Raw genomic sequence first — 23,185 nt, 5'->3', positions numbered from 1 at the left:
CGAGCCACGGTTATCGAAAAAAAGGGAGGGATAGAATCTCTGTGTACATGAGTATGCATATATGTGTAAAGCGGTATTATCAGTGGGAATATGTGCTTCTCTTTAATTATTAAGGTTGAATAGTTATTAAAGTTTAGGAGTTGTCCAATTAATATTATTGGAAATCTCGGTAGGTATCGTGGAGTCGGTTAGAGTTTGGAGAATATAATATGTATAATTAGCTTGTCTCTTTAAATTTAATATGCCCTCATGTACTTTTATTTATGAGCAGAGTAATTCCTAATAAATTGTTGTAGCTGCGAGTAATCGTTTGTGAAAAATGCATTGAAAGCAAATGCGAGCTACTTTCACGAGTTATCTGATATCTTAATCTTATCTGTTATCTGATATCTTTTTTTAATCAAAGGATTAAATTTAAAATGTATTATCAGTAAAATCATTCTCATATGCACCCAACTTTGAATTTTAATCCTTTCTTTTATAAGGACTATTAACAGAGGATATGATAAGCACTAATGGTCAATTAGACTAGAATGAAAAGGGTATTACCCTTTTCTTATGAAAGTTTTACAGAAATTCGTTTTACAGCTCGTATGGAAATGTACGTTGGCAGTTAAGAACTGGACCTTAATATTTTTCTGAATAATAATTGTAAGAATGAGTGAAGTGAAATAAGTATCTATGGATTAGAAGAAAAGAATGGTTTTGTAAGTCATATTTTAATGAAGATCTAGTTTCAAAGAATAATTTGCTATTTCCTATTCTTCTGAACCATATTTTGATGTAATCCACTTGGAATACAGTATATTCTATTTACAGATTATTTATCCTTTCCTCAACCGCATTGAGATATATGTATTTTCAGTCTTCTCATTTCAACGCGATCCTCCTGGCGCGAAACAAAGGAAAGTCCATTCAAAAGAGATGTGGAAGTCGTGAACGAGGAAATTCTTTCGAGGACATTTTTTCTACGTGAAATCTATTAGATATTATCAATGGAAAAAACACTCATTACTACGATGTAATATTATTCCTGTTTCCATAAGAATTCAATAGTCTCTTTTTATTAGAAATTGCATTATCAATTTCTTTATATTTTTAACTCAAGTTACTTTATATTTAGCAGTCCCTCATGGCGATGTAAATATTATAGAAATTTTTATGCAATAATGATTTTCGTTTACTGCCATTTTATCATCATCACCAAACATGTATTAGATCACTAAAAAATTATCATGAATCTAACGTTTATATTTTATATGCAATATTTTAAATGCCCCACGAGATGAGTTTCAGAACTCTTTGCAATGTGTAGTTCATTATGAGGTATTCAGCAGGGGCGATTTAAATCTGTACAGTCGCCTACTCTGTTTTAGCTTTAAAGAGGGGGCTTATATTCGCGTGTGCTTTTGAAGGAGCTTTTAAGATCCTTCAGTTGAATCGGCGTTGGAAATCAGAACGTAGTAGGGTAGAGTATTAGGCTGTGCTAGTTGTATGGAAGGGTTAACGATGCTGCAGGACAGTTAGCCTGAAATTTTTTGAAGATTTTATATAATTTATGGATAGCGAATAATATAATTTTATATTATTCCCTTTATATTACTTATGGAGAAACAGTGGCAGTTAGATGATTGAGAAATTAATCTTAATAGTATCCTAAGCACGCTAATTATATTATGTATATAGCATAATTATATACATCTTAAAATTAGAAATTTAAATTTATAATGTCAATTTATTGACATGGTTGATTAATATCCTGATAAATGTACAACTGAAACACTTCAACTTGCAATTTATTTATTTATTTCAGATATATTGAGTTCATATTCAAATAAATTTTAGAAAATCATAAACCTTACTTTTCAACTTCGTTATTCTTCGCTCTTTGTGATAGTCTCTATGTACCGACATACTTTGTACAGAATATTAAAAATTTAAATAATCAGGAAGGATACGCCGATTAATATAGCATGCGAAAGACTGGATCATAAATCATTGTCACTTGATCGCAACAGCTTGGTGGTAGCCACTTTTATTCGAGCATAAACTTCGTTGGCCTCTTCTTGTACATCAAATGAATCCGCAGTAAACCACAATTTTCGGCCTGTTGGCAAATATCCCACGCCCCAACTCGCTACACGAAGTCAGCAGTAAGTTCTGATCGTATTGACTAATTTATTTACCGTTGCAAGTCTCGGGCAAAAAAAGTCTCAAAAAGAAACTTCGATAGCCAGAAGCTTCGTGTGACGTTTGCTCACTGACAATGGGACCATACGAATTGTTACGCACCAGTTTCATTGAAACTTTGCACATAAATGGTGTACTAAAAAGTATTTCACTTATGCTTCGTCTTTATTCTGCAGACTCAATAGGTTACGAAATATTTAATAATAAAGATGATATAACAATGGTGTACAAAGAGAAATTACCACTTTTCTCTTATAAACGATGAAACATCATTCTTATTGTCACATATCTCGTAAACTATTAAGTGTTTATACGAAAGACCAAATAGCAGCAAAGTCCCCTCGTCAGAAAACAAGTAAAACCAAGTGGTGTTGTGAATCAAATTGTCAACAGATATAAGAAAAGCATAAGGAGAATAAAATAAATAGCGGCGAGTGACAGGCACGAATTTCGATTCTCCTAAGCTGTTATTTTACAACGACACATTTCGCCGTTATTAATCCAGAGCTTCCGAGTAACGTTTCCGGCCGCGAACGACGGGATCTATCGGGTTTACAGCACCCCGATGCACAGCCTGCCTTCGCTAGCACAATTGGGTCAATATTGTTCTATATTGATAGTTGACACATCTTCCGAACTCACGCTAAATTGGATCTTGTCTAATGACGAGAATAAAGAGCCGAACTTGAACGCGTGAATGGAACATTCATGAGATGATCGGGTAATTCGATTTTGCCAGCGACAACGCAGGTTCCTCCTTATCTGCGATCGCGGAGCAATGGACAATCTTTGGGGGCGAATGATATGTACATTCATTGAGGTATTAATAAATAATAAAAATACCCCAAACGAGGTCGAGTTTAGATTTATTTTGACCAGGAGAATCATATCGATTCACTGGTAATACTTTCGTGGAGGTCTAATAGAGAATGTAGAAATTCCAATTTTTATTACCAGATGACTCATTGGAGGCTCGAACTTCGAGGCGAGTGGAGGAAGAGAGCTTCGAGATTCGTTTCTCTTCAAAGCAAATATTCGGAGAAAAATTATCAAAATTTATAAATTTTTTTCATTAGAAAAAACTGTTTATAAAATTATCGCTTTGACTTAACATTAAAAAGGGAATACTAATTGAAAAATATATATTTTTACAGAATAAGTGGTAGTTATTGAGTTAAATTTTTATTCCTATGTTTGGTAAATTTTTTATTCTCTGGAGTATTCGTATTGCGCAAAACAGTAATGGCTGCAGATTCAAAATTTGCAATGAATCGCTCATTTATTATCGGATTTGCATCAAACGTGCACCAAACGATGTAGATATTTTTTTTTACATACAGAGAGTTTATAAATATGCACGACATTTTTTCAGGATCGGCTCTGCTCACCAAAATAATACAAAAAGCTGGTATTATTATTTTGAATAAATAGAACCGTTCCTGAAAAAATGACCCGCACTATTATAAACACCCTGTATGTTACACGTCATAACTCAAAAACTGTGAAAAATAGAGCTGCACCCCTCTTACTGCAGGTCCTCAATTTGCGTTTTTCATATGATGTGTCATAGAAGCTCCATAGTATTGCATTGCAACGTAAAATATGATGCACAAGGAACGCGCTAAAGTGACGAGCCATTGTGTCTAAATTACCGTCGAAATTGCCAATATGCTCGTGTCCAAAGATTGTAGTGTCGCTGCGTGTGGTGGTCGAATTCGCCATTAAACGCAACACGATCATCAACAGCAATGATCGTTAACCGATAGCGCATTTTGCCCATAGCTGGCACGATATTGCCGCGCGATTGGTGTGTGTCTTGTTGCGACATCGGCCATGTCTGTTTCGCGCTATCAGCAGCTAATCAGAAGTCACGACGATCGACAGACAGCGCGACGGGGATGCTCGGTCGTGTTCGCACGATACACGGTACACATTTTGATAAAGGATGCTTCGCGTGCATGTAACTATTAATACGAATTTAAAACAAATGAGTGGATTATCTGGTGTGATTTAAGGATTTAATTTCGAATATAATTAATGCTGGCGCTTAAGCAAATAAAAACAGATTTAAGTTTACCTTGCCAATTTAAGGGATGACATACACCTAAGCCCGTGAAAAGAGGGGATATTTTATAAATCTTTTTTACCTGTAAGTAATTTTGTTAATCAAAAATCGTAATATGCAGATAAAAGTTTATAATATAGAGAATATTTTTCAACGAAAAAAATTACGATAATTCGTCTCGTTCGCCGTGTAGCTGCTGTTGAACAAAGCAGGGTAGTCGCGTAAGGAGGAGAATATCTCCTCTGGGTGTCATGCAAAAGGAAAAAAGAAAAATGTCCCTTAAAGCATGTAAAAGAAACTAGTCTTTATGATATGCTATTTTTAAAAATTTTAATTTTCGAAAATATGAGTGTTTGAACATTGACACAACCCCGTGATGCAATTTCTGAGACAAATAGGTTACGAATAAAGTATGTTCAAATGTATTAGAATTGTTTGAAGAAATAGGGGGAATGATAAAGAAAAAATACATGTTCATTTCACACATTTGGAAGACACACAACACTTTTAGTATTTATGAAAAAAATTAGGAACTGCGAGAGCATTTAAAGGAAGCCCAAATACTGTATATAAGTTGTATGTTGGTAAAACATTTTATTTTAGGATGTGTAGAACATGTGCCATTTCGGCGCAAACCTCTGATATGGTGCGTAAAAATTCGAGACTTTCATAAAAAAAATTAAGAAGTCACCGGATTTTGGTAGCACACAAACAATGATGGGGCGTTGCCAATCCGGTGACTTTTTAATTTTTTTATGAAAATCTCGAATTTTTACGGTCCATATCAGAGGTTTGCGCCGAAATGACACATGTTCTTCACATGCTGTAATTTTTTCCAAGTCGATTTGAACCTGAATTCGCTCGCAATCAGGAAAAAATGAAGAGAAAAAATATTCGAGAAAAACGCATTTAAATTTTCTGGGCAAAGGCAACGCAAATTTTACTATAAACCAAACGGTATTTTATTGAGAAAAGATAGTACTTTCGGAAAATGCAATAAAAAAATCGATTTTTCGACTGCCTAGTCCCCTTAAGGAACTTATTAAATTTATTAAACAACAATCGAATATAAAATGTCTCCCCCCAAAAATTGAAAATATCCCCCTTGGGATATTAGAAAGTAGCCCTCATTAATATAGATAATTACTCCTAAATATTGACTCGCAATATTCACTACAAAATATTCACTTTCTATTTGAGGTATTGAGAGCAAAAACTAACTAACCCACATTCTTTGCGAAACTAAGTTAGTAGCAATAATGTGTTCCAACAGGCTGTACTAATCATATAAAATGGGCAAACTTATTTTTTTTTTCAATGTGAATCGGTCCTTTTTGCTCTGAATGCCTCATTTCTCAACATTCTTACCATAACACAAACATCTACACCCAGCAAAACTTTAAAGCAGAAACGACTTCTGTTAACTTCCGAATAGTTTAAACAAACCATCCACCTTCCGTTCCTAATCATTTCTACCAAACCATAAACACCCAAAACTAGCAAACCAAATAACGATCAAAGAAAGCCAAACAGTTCACAAGCAGTCTCCAAATAGACCCAATCTAGCTCTGCAACCAGAGTCCCCTCAACGTGAACCACCGCTAGACAGCGAATGCCAAATAAGGCATTCTTAAAATTCCCGAATCCTTGGGATGACTCGGAGGGATTGCGTCCATTTCCGGGGCCGGGCGAATCAGGATCGATGGCCGCACCCCGATTGCACGGAGGTTTCGACAAAGCAGTGAAGCGTCGGAGTGTTTGACATTTCCGAACCGACGAGCTAAATGTCCCGACATTTCGCTGTCGGGACCGACGCCTTCAGAGGCGGGTCGTCCGCCGTTTCTGTTCTCAGGAGACGCTCGAATCACTAATTACTGTTCGATCGCTGATCACTTAGACTAATCACCGCGATGAAACTCGAGGCGAAGGAATGCAGCTCTGGGGAAACGGGCAGGTCCGAGTGACGCCTCCGTGGATGGGCAACCGGTCGATTCGAAAAGGCTCGAATTGTCCAGATTCTATCGCTGCAGGAAGCACGGCCGCAATTCTGGCCCATTAGCGTCCAGACACGAACGCAACTGAGGCCGTTTGCATTCCAGCGCTACGATACGATGCGGCGAGCGCTAACCATGATAACGCCATAGCTGAGATTGCGGATGAATTTTCCCCATTCGTGCGGCGATTTAAATTTCTATCATTACAGTGGGTTGATAGAGACGGTCTCGGTGACTAATCGACGAGATTCGTTTCGCTTAACAGGGGGTGTTGGCGGGCTGATTAATCATTTAACATCGATCATCGACGCGGCTGCATCGTTGGTTTAATGGCTCGCGTTGTAATAGCGATAACGTAGTTATCACTTGATCGTTAGAGTGGATGGTACTCGGTGTCGTTTGTGGATCGAGACTACGCGTGTATATTAAAGTAGGTTATACACGTGATGTAGGTACAAGGATCCCGTGACATATGTCCTCCCGACTTAAGTTATTCCGCACTTACGTCGTTTCTATCTGCGATGCGATAGGAATTTGTATACTGTACATGCGATCTGTATGCGTATAATAAATATCGTAAACTGAGGGAACATTGGCATGTTTTTGCAACATTTTGTTATATAATATACAAATTTACAATGATTAATAACATTTTTACATTTGCTTTAAGTCTCCTATCGTAACATTGCATCTTTTGTGATTGTACTACAAGTGTTAAAATGCATACAATTTTTCTCCTTTTCCTTCTTCACGGGGACAGTGGGCTATTTCAGCTTCAAAAAATTATTTTCTTTTTTTATTGATTCTGAAAGTCTTTTATGAACATTTTCAACAAAATTTCGTGAAAAATTCAAAAAGGTAATTGCAGAAGTTATAGCAGCGAAGGTAATTGAGTGCACCGTCGAGTAACTGTCTCGCAGAGCGGTATTGGCATAGGGACTTAACTTTGAAGCCCTTTTTCCCGAAACACCATTTTCAGACACGATGTACATCATAACTCTTGAACCAATGAATATTTTCACTTGAAATTTTTACTGGGCGTGTAGAATTCCTACCTTTGCAGAGTGGAATTCCCGCATCAACATTGGATGTTTGCAAAACATTTTACAACTGATTAAAGACGATTTTTTCAAAATCTGGGGAAAAATTGATTCGTGTGTAACTTCCATAATTTTTGTTTAAATTTATCGGAAAAGTTCCACTCTGTAGATTTTGATGTATAAAGTGGTCCCTCCAAAGCATTTTGCTTTCAGATTATTGGCTCACGTGAATCGATGTACACCGCCTGCAGTGGTACAGGGCTATTTTCAACGATTAATAACTTCAACAATTTTATACATTGCGACGTTTTTTTTTTGCTAATTACTCGCAAACGTGCCTACAATAGATTGCGAAAAGGAGGACAATAAAGATTATTTTGTATCAAAGTAATTTAGCTTTAAAGAAACTAAAGATTTTACGCAGCCAATAGTCCTCTACCCCCTTTAATACATGTTAATAAACTTGACTGCCAATGTTTCCCTCGTTTACGATAGGAATACCTACCTAATAGCTGTACCTATATGTTTTTATATTCAATTGTGACTGTGTATAGGTACATGTTCGCTAAACTTCATCTGTGTAGAGAGTTTTATTAATTAATTGAAAACCTACCTTGTAATCTGATAAAATATGAATTTATGTGTATATGCATAGGGAGATTCCATCTCGATTTAGGTATATCTTTTCTGACTTAATTCGGTTAGACTGGGAGTAATTATTTAATAGGTATCTAAGTTCGGAGTACCTCTGTAATCTATAGAGATAATAGTATTCGGTAATAGTATTCGAGCAAATAGATAAATGACGAAACGTTCTCAGCAGAGTGTGCGGGTACTCGAGATTAGGGGGTTGGAACGGATTGGAAAAATTTGGGCGGGATCGGGTGGGGTCCTGATACTCTCGTATTGCTGGAGATCGGATATCCTCGGGAATTCCGAAATTATCAGAAATCCCGAAATTCTTTGAAATCCTGAAATTATCGGAAATCTTGAAATTATCTGTAATCCCAAAATTATCGAGAATCTAGAAATTATCTAAAATCCCGAAATTATCGGAAATCCCAAAATAATCGAGAATTCCGGAGAACCCGAAATTCTGGGCAATGCCGGAGAACCCGAAATTCTGGGCAATCCCAGAGAACCCGAAATTCTCGGGAATCTAGAAGAACCCGAAATTCTCGGGAATCTCGGAGAACCCGAAATTCTCGGGAAAACCGGAGAACCCGAAATTTTTGGGAATCCCGGAGAACCCGAAATTCTCGGGAAAACCGGAGAACCCAAAATTTTCGGGAAAACCGGAGAACCCGAAATTTTCGGGAATCCCGGAGAACCCGAAATTCTGGGGAATCCCAGAGAACCCGAAATTCTCGGGAATCCCGGAGAACCCGAAATTCTCGGGAATCCTGGAGAACCCGAAATTCTCGGGAATCCCGAATATATCGGGTTCCCAAGCCTCAAGACCATTCGCACACCCCTAGCTATCAGATATGTTTTAAAGTGAAAGAAGGGATAAAGGTAAACGATGACAAAGGAAGAAATTATTGACAGTGGTCAACGAAAGCTGAGCTGTCATGGTATCGTGTGCTTGTTTGCGTTACGAGAGTAGTGCCACACAAAAAAAAATAGGTAGGCGTAGAGTATGGCAATTTCGGTGACCGCGGTGGCTACGGGTCAATCACCGGACCGCGATATTGCTTATCGATTCTCCTGGATTGATTGACATGCCTCGAAGGCCGAATAGCTGTGCCTTCATCCCTCCATCTTTTTCCGAAAAAATCTGACGATATTCCTGTCCACTTCTACACCTCGCTTCTCACTCTAGTTGTATCATATCTTGTTTGCTATGGTATCATGGTGGTAGGTTTCACCATGAACCATAAATTTCATTGATTTTTTAAGTCTGGAAGTGATGGATGCTCTCCTATCAAGTTTAAATTTCATCCATTTCAGACTCGACGTTTCAGAAAAATTTCATTTTTCTGGATGGGGAAAGTGGACATAAAAGTATATGACACTTATAAATACAGAGGAATTACGGCTTTTCACGCGACACACCGTTTTGTGGCTAGCAACTGATATGTCCAATACATTCTCATATTTTTTGTTGTTTTTTTCAGTAATAGTAAGGTGAATGTCCCAATTTCTGCTCATGTCTCCATTTCTGCTTTTTCTTATTATTATAAGCGTCACGTTTGTACTATATTTACAACAAAATAATTCTAAATTATTTGAACATTTACGCGAGTGTTGCACGAGCTTGGAACTAATCAAAGTGCAGCATAAGCAACGAAAAACTTTTAAAATCAGAGACTCATGATTTTTCGACCGTGCTTTAGCTGGTTGTGGTAAGGAACAGAGTCACTATTGGTATTCGATAAATGAGCAGAAAATAGTTTTTGCAGTAAAAGTTCTTATTTATTAACAAAAAACAGATACCGTATTGTGCTCTGCGTGTAGATTTTTTTTTGTACTATTTTTTATTAGTTTAAGTAGAAAACAGGTGATTAGGTTTAGGGTCAAGTGAATCACCGTCGTGTCCGCATTTCTACTCACCAAAATTTTAGCAACATAACTTCACAATTCAATATATGTTGTAACTTCAATTTCTATTCGAAGGCATTTTATTTTTTGTTTATAATTATTTTATGCTTTACTATTGTGTTATAAAACACCTCCATTGAAGGTGTAACTTATTTTAACCTGAAATGGCAACATATTATGTGAGCAGAAATTGGTACAAATGGCGAGTAGAAATACGGACATTTAAAGCATTATATTTAATTACAGTTTACTAGTAGTTAAACATCTTGAAATATCTTTCTTAAATAGTTTTCGACTGGCACCACTTTCCATGCTAGATTTAAATTTTAGGAAAATTTAATATACTTTCGTCTCACAGGGCAAGTTCTTGATGTGTTATACACATTTTAACTTGTTCAAATTATTACTGCTTATCTATTGTAACAGTTTCTTTACGAAAAAGAACTACAACAGCCCTTATTGCTAGAAAGTAAAGCCAAGGACGAGTGGACGACTTAAAGTGAAATTCTAAAGGCAGATTTGAACTTGATTTTACGACATAAATGTTCGAAGTTGATTAAACAACTGGCATAGATTAAAATTTAAATGTTATCAAGTTAAGTAAAATGGAACAGCACAAAATGGAAATTATTGATAAAGGTTAATCAGAAGGAATTGGCAATAAAGACATATTGTAAATGTAGTTACTGTCTGATTTATGCCGATGTCACTCAGTTTTACTGTAATAACTTGGATAATTGTTTTACATGCCTGGAAATTAGATAAAAGAACAAAAATGAATTACATATTCAACCACACGTCTCGATAAAAATATATGAACTGTGTATAAGGAGAATATAGTCGGATCTCGAAGGATTACAGTCTGTCATCGTAAGGTGAGGAATATTTACGATCGTGTAATACGAATCTCGTCTGAGGCTTCATGCTGTATGCACGGGATCTTCTTTACGAAGTTCTGAATACTTTTCCAAAATAAAATACACGTACAATATCAATGCTTCCCTGGCACATGCACTTATTCTCTGACGTGAAATAAATGAAAGCTCAAAATGTAATAAATCATTCCATAATAATTTCCTGACGCATCCAAACAGCACCCAAAAATTTATAAATGTAGATATGAATTTTGGGATCCCTTGATGTCGAAACAAATTATATAGTGAACAAGAATAATAACTGAGAGTAACAATATTACGGTGAAACGTGATTAATCTGTGCATTATATTACTATCATGAAACCTATGTGCAATGTTATGTTTTTCTATTCTGCTTTTAAGTGATAAATTCTTATATATATGTTGAAGTTTTAAAGCACTCAATGTTACATAATATTTTTACTACCTTCATTTTTAGATAATATTCATGGATTCCATGAAATAATAATTGTGGGATGTCTTTTATTATAATTGAGGGCACCATTTGATTCTATGTAGGAGATTCTACTAAAGATACTGGACATTTTTCTGATATCGAGAAGTTTAATTTGTACAGCAGGTGTTTCTTTAAACGACGTCTTCAGTTTTAGTACTTTCCACTCTAAACTACTTTTTTCAGTACAACCTTTATTTCTTCCCTCTCATTCGTTTTTATGCTAGTTTGATGTCGCGCCATCTCGTCTCCGAGGTAGGATTTCATCAAGGCAGAGTTTATGACACGGATGCGCGAAAGAGCCATGTTTTTAAGGAATGCTTGCTGGAAAATATCAATAAGTCAGTCAAGCAAAGAGTGAAAATTATAAAACATGATTTATTTGGTAACACATACAGTGGCGTGCAAAAGTATTCCCTTTAAAACAGAATAATTTGTTTAAAACTGTTCCGAACGACTTGAGTTTTTATTTGAGAAGCTAGAAGGATTAGTTCGCTAAGTGACGTATTTTGTCCTTTTGAAAAAAATTGCAATTGGTCGGAATAGCGAAAAAAATAGTAAAGGTCGTTTTTTCAACTTTTTTATCTGATTGTGAGCCAGTAATGAAAATTTAAAAAATTCCTTTTGTAGATTTAAGTAAGCTGTATATATGCTGAAAATTTTGTCAAAATCGGATAACGGAGCTGAGCTACAAACAGTTAAAAGTGGTGAAAATCACAGTTTTCGGCCGAAATGTGTGATATTCACCAATTACAATTTTTTCACAACGACGAGACACGTCACGTATCAAACTAATCCTTCTAGCTTCTCAAAAGAACTCAAGTCGATTGGACATTTTTTAAACAAGTTTTTCTGTTCTAAAGGGTGGTCGAATACTTTTGCAAGCCACCGTATGTATAAGGGGACTAAGTAGGCAGTCAAATTGCTTGAAAATCAAGTCTTCTTTGCGAATTAATTACGAGGAGAAGAACGCAAGCACAGCTTTTCCTTCTCCATAATGTTTATTACTATCGCCTAGAGTAAAAAAGTTTTTTTTTTAGTCTACATATCTATTATAAAAATAGCTCTAAACGGGGTTGATTACACAGTGGTTTAGAAAAAGTGTCTTTGGTTTTGCTCTGATATTGAGCTTAAAAATAAAGATACTTCAGTTTCCTTGGAATATGTTTCTCCTAGAACTTGTACTTTTTGGAGGGGACCTCTGAAACAAGAATTGAACCAAAAATATTCAAATAGAGATAGGAGAAGGCGATTGGTACGATAAATGTCGATTTTCGGGGTGCACAAATGGCTGTTTTTTTATCTCTGAAACCAGAGCTTTTTCACTGTACGCTGAGGTACGTTCTAAAAAGGAGTATATTTTAACATGCTGTAAAAATTTCGAGTCAATCCGTACCTCGGTTTTTCCGCAATCAGGGCAAAACCGCAGAAAAGCACCAACCAATCAATCGACTGTAGCGCCGTCATATACATGCATATATTATCAAACAAATTTTCTTTTTACACTTTATAGTGTTAATAAACGTTTCCCAAAAGTACTAGTCACAATTTGTATTCACCTCCTTGTAATTAATTTGCAAAGAAATACTTGATCTTCAAGCGATTTGACTGCCTATTAAACCCTTTCTAAAAAATCCCATTTGTACTAACATATTTTCAGGTGGTCACGTAAAAATACGTAGTTTGCATACTTTTACTAAACGAATATTTCTTAAAGTAATCAGAACTTGCTATATATATATATATATATATATATATATATATATATCTTCAATTAAAATTTCATTCCAAAACACCACATACACTTTCAATTACAGTTACAAATAGAAATACAAGACTTTTTCACCAGCAATTAATCAAGTTTGCAAAACTGTTAATAAATGAACCTTTCATTCACTTATACTACCCACGAAACTCCGTTCACAACGGTTCATTAAGAATCCAACAAACCCAACAACCAGTCACTAACGCCAGCGGCAGCTGTTGATTCAACAGAACCCCTCCCCCAAAAAACACCGGGGAAAAAACATTTCAAAGTCAGATTAACGCGTGCCGTTTCTGCGAACGTTAACTCGGTTTGCAAAAGCGTTCTTGTCGAACACGTCGATAAACCGTGGCCGTTTTTTCCCCGCGCTGGATCCAGCTGCGGCGACGAAGGGTCGTCGAAGGGGCGAGGGTGAAAGAGCGCATTCGATGACGGAAATGCGCGCCGAGGTTCCTTTCCTCTATTTATTCTGTCGCGGTATCGAGGACCCTGCACAAAGGGGATCGTCGGCTCCAGGCGATTTTTGAGGGCCTGCAAAAGGCAGAAGTCGAATGGAGAGGGGCTGCGAGGAGCGAAATGAGGTGTCGCGATGGCGGAGGGGTGAAGAGGTCGAAGGTCGCTGGAGGAGGCGCAAGAACCGATGGAGAAGCAAGACATCGGTGGTGGAAATGAAAAATAGTTGGCGCCGTGGAGCCAAAAGTAACCACTGGCTCCTAGCTATAGATAAGGGAAAATAACGAGGCCGACAGCGGCGCGGAAGAGAACTAATTCGGCGCATATTTCACACACGTCCGCTTTACAGACGCTAAGTATAGGTAAGCACGCCCGTTCCCGCGGATAAAGGAATTAATTGCATCGTCCCGGTTCCATCTGTCTTTTTCCTTCCACTAGACGTTTCTCATCCGCAAACCCCCTACCACCCGACCAATTCACTGCGCTTTCTACATCGGTTTTCGCTGCGCGCGGCTGGCATCTGTCAATTTCGCTCGATATTTTTCCTTTATATTCGTTTAGTTATCTCCGTTCGCGCACGAATGTAACGGCAACTTCGATTACGTGAAATAATTAAGCGATGCATTGTTTCGATAATAGCGAGGGGTATTCTTCTCGGCAAGTTCGGGTAATGAAGTTTATTTTCTCATAGCGTGACGGGATAATTTCTTCTTGGTTTTTGGTCTTTTGTTTTCTGTCAGCGGAGGTGTAAAACTGTGAAGACTTTTTTATATTTAATTACAGTTACTCCCACGAGTATAATTAGTGCGAAACAGTAGTGTGTGATGTAACTGGTGGTACAGCCTGCAATGCGGCGATTTTAATAAGTCCGAAATGTAGAATAACATTTTTTGGTGTGGGGTTTTGTTTTTGGGAAAAATCGCATTGACGACACGATAAGGGTTGCTAGTGATCGAGTATTGGCAAAATGCAGCGGGAAATATAAAACTCCGAAAATTAATTGAGGAGTCTTTGTAAAAAATACTGTAAGCGCCTAAATTAAAAACAAAAATTTTATCGGAAAATATTCTACGTGCCAATGGTAATACTATGGTATAGAATTTGATTTCTGGCATTTACAGTGTTTTCTACAAGGACTCTTCAATTATCGCTCGAAACTAAAAGCCCAAATTGAATAACAACTTTTTCTCGAACGTGGCTTTGTTTTGGAAAATATCAATTTTGAAAATCCATCGAGAGCGCGTGGATTTGATTTGTACCTACTTGTACGAGCACGAGAAAAAAATGAGACACTAATCATCGACACTGTCACGTGGTCGGCCTATTACGTGCCATGACAAAGCGAAAGAATCCGCCGCGCAGCGGGCTGTAGTTCAATAAAACTTGCATTCCCACGCGTCACGCGTTCGTGATACAGCAGAACACAATTTTCTACTGAAACTTTCCTTACGATGATTAACGACCAACCATAAATTCAAAGTTTCTCCATCGGATTTATATTCGCTGCAGCGGTTCATTCGCTGAACAAGAACCCTCAGTGTACACGCAGAACCTCAGAAAACAAGCAATTACTGTCATTGCTCCGAGTTTGCTTTGGCATGATTTGTTGCTTCGTTGGCGATTTAGGCAGCGTTTCGCGGTGTTCTCTCGCAACGATCGACGGCTGACGAATTTAATATTAACTTTTGACGAATGAAGCATTCCTTTCTTCGTAAAGCAACAAAGAATGCTTGGTAATTATGCATAAAAGAGTATACACATTGTCGATTTTGATCAGATTTACATTCCTGGAAAATTCATCATTTTGAACAAGTTTTCCCTACACATATAACCGCCGTTTGACTTTACTTTTCGAGATATTCCAAAAAAAGTTTGATCGGTAGTTGGATGGGGTTACATTGATTTAGCCGCCATTTTTTGAGAGATTTGAGATAAAAAAAATACGAGTTTCAGAAACATAGGTACTCTCGAAATATGAGTGGTTGGTTTAAATCGCCAGAACCATCCATTTCTGAAAAACATTTTTTTATCTTAAATCTCTAAAAAGTTGGCGCTCGAAAAACTGTCCATCTTATTCGTGGACTTTCGAAACTTTTCTTCTAAAACGCACCATTTTTACAGAAATAATTTGTTTAAGAAATCAATACGTACAGCGGAAACTACGCTAATATATTTTATAAAAAGAAAAAATGAAATTTGATTTCGGACCTGTGTTTTTCTATTTTTTTATAGTCTCTTAAGATAGCGTACTAAAGGTAGGTAATAAAAAATTTCTATGAAAACTGTAAATTATTCCTGAAAAAATTCTTAAATATGGCTCAGTTTTCCGGCCGCCACAGTGGTGTTCCTAAGGGGACTAGGCAGTAAGATCGCTCGAAAATCAGGTATTTTTTGCGAATTAATTACAAGGAGACGAATACAAATCGTGACTAGCAGTTTTGGGTTATGTTTGTTAACACTATAAACAGTAAAAAAAAAATTATTTGAATAATATATACATATGTATGACAGCGCTACAGTTGCCTGATATATAGGTGTTTTTTTTCTGTAGCCACTGTAATTTTGCAGTGATTCTGCCCTGAACCCATTGAAAAAGATAAAAAATCAAAATTATGAAAATGGCGGCTGTAAAACGGCAAATTTTAAAGAAACTTGATTTTTCGCCAGGGAAAAGAGCCATTTTATTTATTTTTTTTGTCAAAACCGAAGTTTTCACAGACTTACGCGTAGGTTCAGGTCGTAACTAGACATGTTTCACATATGCTGAATTTTTTCCAAATTAACTCGTACCTCTGTTTTTTCGCAATCACTGCAAAACGAAGAGGAAATATGATTCCGCGAGAAACGCGTCTAAAGTTTCGACAGAGGAATTAGTCTACCTGCGTACGCGCAGAAACGGTTTATGACGCTCTCGACCTTTTCGGCTGTAAAATCCTTAATTTTATAAATTTTAATATCAACCAAACGGCATTTTACTCGGGAAGGGTGGTACTTTCGAAAAGTATAACAAAAAAAATTGAGTTTCTGACTGCCTAGTTCCCTTAAGTCAATCTACATATGTATGTGTAGGTAAATCGAGGAGTGCGATGAAGTTGTTGAAACGTGGGTTAAAATTAACCCAGCCACGGTCATCCGAGGGGTATCCGTGTATTGAATTTAAGTACATGTTAAAGAGAGACCTCTAGTCACAGTCGGGAGCTAACAGTATTGGACATGAGGAGTACTATAAATAGGGTTACCATTCGTCTCGGTTTTCAACCCTTGTCTCGTGTGTACCGGTCAGTTTATAAATAATAGATACGTCCCGGTTTCTTTATTTCTTTTTTTTTTTTAAGGAATTCTACGAAGAAATTAAGAACAATGAAACATTTCTGAAGAGAAGCCTACCTGCGAGAGCCTACCTACAAGGAGGTCAATATAATTAAATCAGTGGTACTTTTAGCAGATCGCGTGCACAGCAAAGAGTAGGAAGAAAATTTTCGATGAACTAGACTCGCATTCCTTTCAGGTCTGTCTTTCCTTCAAGAGAAATTGACAGTCCCGTGTCAGATGAAGAAATCAATTGCATTGCGGGGAATCGCGACTGTTGCCCATTGTAATTAACGGTCAGTGCGGTTTAAGGGATCGTTGGCCGCAACTGGTCGTATCTGTGGACGTTTATCCCGATGGAAGGCAGAACGGTCGCGTTTGCAGGCAACGAGTTTTAATTAAAGGCCGACTCTTTGACGGGGCGTTCCTTATTGTCCACCAGGTGGAAACATTCAGTGCGGAAGCGAGCAGTCGTCGATAGTCAGTCGGCTGTTTTCTTTGCTAATGGGGAGGCGCAAACAACCGGGGCACTAACCCTCAAACGTGCAGAACTAAGATTATGGCTAATAAATATTGTGCATCGTCAGGATACTTGAATTCACGGAGGGCCAGGAGAAAGTTCGCGGAGGCTTTGCACGCGTGTTTGAAAATTGAAGATGGAAGAATTTGGCGCCCTTGGCATTTATCGGTACTTGCTGGCGCTTGTAAATATAAATTTACGTTCTATTAATATAATTCTTAATTAGATGATTTTTAATACTCAAGTGAAAAATACGTGTCGTATTAAAAATGAATTCAACGTAAAACAATGTATGCAAAAATTCGTGTACAATTTGTTGCTGGATGTGGAAAATGGAAGACATTAATGTCGGACAGGAAGTGAATTGGAATTAATGAGATTATTATAATCGAGGAGGTCTGAAGCTTAAGTAATGTAACTCTTTCTCTGGTTTTAATAGAAAATTCGTACAAAGGATATCACTCACCTTTTCTCCGCTGTCGCTGGGTAGATAGAATGTCAGTACCGTAAGAAAGGAAATTCCCATACATGGAATAATAATGTTCACAGTGTAGAAAAGTGTTTTCCTCCTCATCGTTATATTAAATGTAATATCCAGGTACGGCTCGTCGCAGCAGGTGTAAAACTTTTCGTTCCTGTGCAGAAACAAATAGAAAATTTGTAGTTAAATATGATGGATTTACTTATAACGCGATAAGGGCAGAAACATGTTTTTCGGTGTTTCATGCTTCACAGAATGCAAATGTCAAAATCAGTACATATGGAATCTGTATTTCTACTCCAATTCAGAAATATTCTTCATCTATTAATAGGGGTTCCATTCTGAATTTAAATTAGATAAATTAGATATATAAAGTGCATGCATTCGTTAAATAGAATATTTATATATTGTCGTTTCAGTCTGCTCCTAATAATGCCAAATTACCAAAACACCGAAATTAGATTACTTAATTAGAGGAAAATTTCACTACCTATGTATATTAGATTCTCTAACAGTATTTTATTCTTTCACTCGTAACTTTTTTTGGAAAATGTTCAGAGGTATATATCTACAAAATATTTAGAGGTATTGTATATCTACACTCAATAGCATTCATATCACAAAGATTTAGGTATACATGTATAGTATTTTCTTATTTTAAAATCGAAATGAGGAACCCAATTTTTTGTTTGATATCTCGAGTTAAACGCTTCTCGAGAAATAATTAAAAAACATATAAATGTGTATCCATCAATTCTGCAATTTTTTTAAAAAGTTTAATATGATATCAATGCTCAACTAATAAATAAGATATTCTACTGGATTTCGTAGGCTTAACATTAAATTAGATGGACAAATACAGTGCTGTCTCGAAAAGAAGCTGTCGCTATCTCCGCTTCTTCGTTTATAGCTACTGCGGCGAGTGAGAGGTGCCAGAGAGAGACCTATTACTTCATTCTGAATCCCTCTCACTCATCACGGCAGAGAGCAACGTCAAGTAGAATAGACTTATTTAGATCTGCCTCGAAAAGAGTTCACGCCAGAGATGAGCAATTTTTTTATTTAAATAAAATTTCAAAAAAAAACGAATAAAAGTTAAAAAAAATTATTCGTCATTCGAGTTGACCCGGGTTAACTTTATTTGACGAATAAAGTTAAAGTTGAAGTTAAAGTTAAAAATTTATTCGATGCTGAAGTTCAAACGCTCAACGAATAGAAAATCTAACTTTTCTCATCGAATAAAAAAATTAACTTTATTCATCAAATAAAAAAATAACTTTATTCGTCAAACAATCTAAACTTAAAGTAACTTTTGTTTCATCCATTATTTAAATAATTTTTTATTTAGTTAATGTCCAACTCTGGTTCACGCCCGGTACCGAGATATGGGTTCTTTTCGAGACAAAATTGTGCGCAGATGGTAAAGATTGTGGAAATTTAGAAATACATCGTACTCACCTTACAGCAGGCACTTCTAAAATGTCCCATTCTACAGACATGTAAAACTCAGAAAGGTCGACTCCAACATCCACTACGTTGCTCCCCGATTTCTCGTCCATGTGCCTTAGATCGACCTATGCGAAACAAAAGAAGCCTCCGAATTAGCAACGCCTCTTATTGGGATTTTCTCTAAATTAGTAAGTTTCATGCCCACGTAATTTACTTTTGAAAAACAAACGTGCAGCCTGGATAAACGCTCCTCTTCATTTCTTACGGTACAAACGTTTCTTTTATTCTTTAAATTATTACAACAATTAAATGCATGGCTTGTACAGAGCGTACACTTAAAAGTTTATCGATTTACGTTATCGAAATTATGAGAAACAGAGACGTGGTTGTTATTGCGCGTTTTACGATAATGAAGGTATTGTTGGACATAAAAGTTTCATCAAATTTACAACCTAGGGTAATTAAAACTTAATCGCACGGATGAATGCAGATCTACTTAAACAATTAGTATGAACAGTGATTTGAAAAGTATTATCGACAAAATATTAGTCTGAAATCGAATAGGATTAGTTTAATATAATTTATTTACAGAATTTAAATAGTTCAGTTAAAAGTTACTAAAGCATTAACATCATTATTTACGAATAGTTTGCTTGCTTATAATATTTAAAATGACAGAGCATACGAGGGCAAATATAAGAATGACATGTAATAGAATAACTCTGATACAAATGATTGCATTAAGATTGTACTTCATGCAAAATTTCAAACCACACATTCTTCATTATCCCCCCACTGCTTTACACTTCCCTGCGATTTAATTTTTAATCAATTACTATGATAAAAACAGAAGGTGCTCTTCATTGGAACGCAATGACAAGCCAGCGTCAATTTTCCACCGTTTTCGTTCCACTAATAATTCTATCAAACCGTACTAATTCGTAATCTCACTCTTACGCTCTATATAAAAATTCGCCATGATCTACGATACGATATTTCGAGCGAACACGTAGTCTCGCGACACTGTCTCCTTACGGCTGCACGTTCGTGATTACGGGCTAAGTACGAACAATAAATTCCGAAACGAAAGTTAAAGTGCATGTCTCGTGATGCACTTAGTGTTCGCAAAAGCGCAACGAGAGCAAAACACTAATAGTCTGGACGAAAACGGACCATCCAATCGTGAAGGCCCATAAAGAATCTAAAATCGACTATCAGCGGAACGTCCTCTTCAACTATGCCTTCGCTTTCAACTATTGTGCAGCATGACGAACAAACAAAGTCGACACTGAAAAAATCAAACTAATCGCTAAGCAGAATCCTAATTAGTTCAGAGAAAACGAGTCATCCCGCCATGTACACAACTGGTTGCATCAACGTGCCCCTGATGGTGTTCGTTTCCAATTCGCGGCTTGCTCGTACACTTAATAACCGATCCCGAGCACCGTCGCATCTGCATCGATCACGGTACAGTTACGCAGGTAATTTCGATAATTTCTCAGTGTTCGATTTGATCTCTTTTGCGCGAGCTTTTACTCTAAGCGATTTAAAGCGAATGCTTCGAATTTAAGCGGTAACTTGGGTGCACAATACCGTGCAAAGTGTTCTCTTTTATTTATCATCCGCGCGGAATCTCAATGATTTTAGATTTTCTTTCTCGTAATTAGTAAATGCATCTAAACAACAGCAAGAAAAAAGAAGAGGGGTGATCTTCATGAAATTTCGTTGAAGGCTAAGGATAATTCAATTTATTAGGAATGTTTCGCTGTAGTTGTTATGCTAGAAATTGCATTGTAAATACGTAAGTGAAAGAGGATATTATTAGTATCTTACTGGAAAGAAACATGTATAAACTTTGTGTTATTTATTCCGGGCAAATGTTAAGGAGAACGTAAATAATAAATGGTTGCGACGTTAAATGTTTTGAAGCGAATTAATAATCGAATTATGTAAATGCTTTAATATTATCTTTAATTGTGCTTGATAAACGTTTCACACTTTTGCACGATATCGTTGTTTGCTAATTGTTTAATCTCTTCAACGTTGCACATCCAGAACATATTTGTATGCACGTAAAGGTGCACACAAGCATAACTTCATACATACAAAAGTATCGACAGAGAATTCTGAAGCAACGATAATACACAAGAACGTCGCACAACTAGCGCAATAATACAGTAATAATTTTTATGCAACTGCTTGGCTATCGGCGTTCAATAATTAAATACAGACGACACTGTGGTTTACTTCTTAATTGCAAGGAGAGATTCGTGTCATGTACAGGGTGTACGTGTGTGGAATATGAAGAAAGTGTCCATTGTGCTTGTCAGAGTGTCGTAAAAGGCATAACCCTCTTTTTAATCATAAATTTATATCGACGTAATAATTACTAACGTCTCCGAACGCATGCGTCACATAGTGACGTAAATAAATTTTCTAATTCCTCTTTGATTCAATGACGAAAAGCTAGGTATAGATTGTGTAACTGGACTTCGGTGATATTCTTTTAAGTATAATAAAAAATCACAAACTAATAATTTAATAAGACTGACCTGCGCAATAATACGAAATAAATTTAGCATTGTTTATGTTTACTTCCGGGGATATTACAAATTCACAAAACTCTCGAATCCTATGTACCTAACAAGCTAATTGAATTAAACTCGAAACACTAATTGTTTAAATGAGAGATACTTGTTTATTAGTTATCTTCCAAGGAGTGTGCATAAGATTGGGGTGACAAATTTATTTCAAATTTAATACACTGTGCATAGAGCACACTACCCAACATTTTTGCAAATTAAAGTCTCGAAACTTCGAGACTTTAAATCTTCTGATATGTAATTATTTTTACTATTAAATAGTTATTTAAACCCACCTCGGTTTTTGGTTCAACATAGGTTCAGATACCTATGTACAACTAGAAAAGACCAAACTTTGAGCTTGACTTTTCCCACGAAATTTTAATGATCATGGCATCAACCGACTACATCATATTTCAGTTTTATGAGAATTCCAGACATCGATCGTAAAAAGTAATCGATTTATCATAATTAGGGATTGCAAAATTGCCGACTGTTTCAATTTTATTTTCCCAACCCCTTCATTTCTGCTCGCGAGAACGATATAATATTAAGTATTTTTATTTTCATTGCGCATTTTAGTACTAAATGAACATGTTACGTAGACTGGCTACTGTGTCTCACACTTTGGTTCGGTTGTTAAATATCCAGGGAAGAGATTCACTGGCAGAAGCGTGGAAATAAAGACCGTCTTGCACCGAATCGATACGAGAGGTGGGACGGTAGAAATATTCAGAATATATTCTTTCCATAGATTTCACGGCAGGATTCGAAAAGCACTCTCATCTGAGACGAGAGCACTTGGAGCCTGGCAACATTGCCAAATGTCCTTTTCGGTGCCTGGCAAATCTCTCGATTGTTTTGCCACCCCGTTTCAACGTCCCCGAGTCATTTTCGCGTCTCGCAACCAGCTTCCTTTTCATCGTCCCTCTTTAACCTCCCTATACACGATTGTCCTAGAAGCCCCTGATCGTTCAGAGCAATCTTTCGCGTAAACATTACTCCGTTTCGATGGCACGTTTCCAGCAGAACAGAGGAATGCACGGGGAACGTTTGAGAATTCTGTGTTTCATTAATCTTTGAACGTTTATATTAATTAAGATGTATATGTGAGTTTGCGTAGTCACGTGGCTTTACAAATATGAGTGACAGCTATTACGTGAACTAAGAATGGAGGAGGGGTTAGTGATCTGCGAAGTATTTTGTGTAATTTTTTTAATTGTTAGATGTTTAATTTATTATAGGAAAGTTTCGTCTCAACTTCTCCTTGTGCGACGGCAATCGCACGATTAGGCTACTCGTCTCTATGAATTTAATTAACTCTTCGAATTCTGTAGTTTCTCTGTAATTTGCATAACTTCAATCTTGTAGTTTTTTATGAAGCAAAGAAGAAGAGTCAAAGAAGAGAGAGTCATAAGTAGGGTAGCT

At 36.7% G+C, this 23,185-nt stretch overlaps 1 protein-coding gene across 2 annotated transcripts in view; it reads right to left on the bottom strand.

Moving 5' to 3' along the window:
* Positions 1-23,185, bottom strand: part of Nachralpha4 (nicotinic acetylcholine receptor alpha4) — a 281,388-nt gene that overhangs the window by 54,217 nt on the left and 203,986 nt on the right. For both annotated transcript variants that reach the window (XM_076830092.1, XM_076830093.1), the window contains 2 exons: positions 19,185-19,300; positions 17,712-17,880 (listed from right to left, as the gene is read on the bottom strand). In XM_076830092.1, the coding sequence (XP_076686207.1) occupies positions 17,712-17,880; positions 19,185-19,300 (285 nt within the window). The remainder of the gene's footprint in view (positions 1-17,711; positions 17,881-19,184; positions 19,301-23,185) is intronic.

The sequence above is a fragment of the Andrena cerasifolii genome, chromosome 1 (assembly GCF_050908995.1).
Source record: "Andrena cerasifolii isolate SP2316 chromosome 1, iyAndCera1_principal, whole genome shotgun sequence".
NCBI classification, from domain to species: domain Eukaryota; kingdom Metazoa; phylum Arthropoda; class Insecta; order Hymenoptera; family Andrenidae; genus Andrena; species Andrena cerasifolii.
Note: the sequence above shows the minus strand (reverse complement) of the source record. Positions and strands in the feature narration are given on the sequence as shown.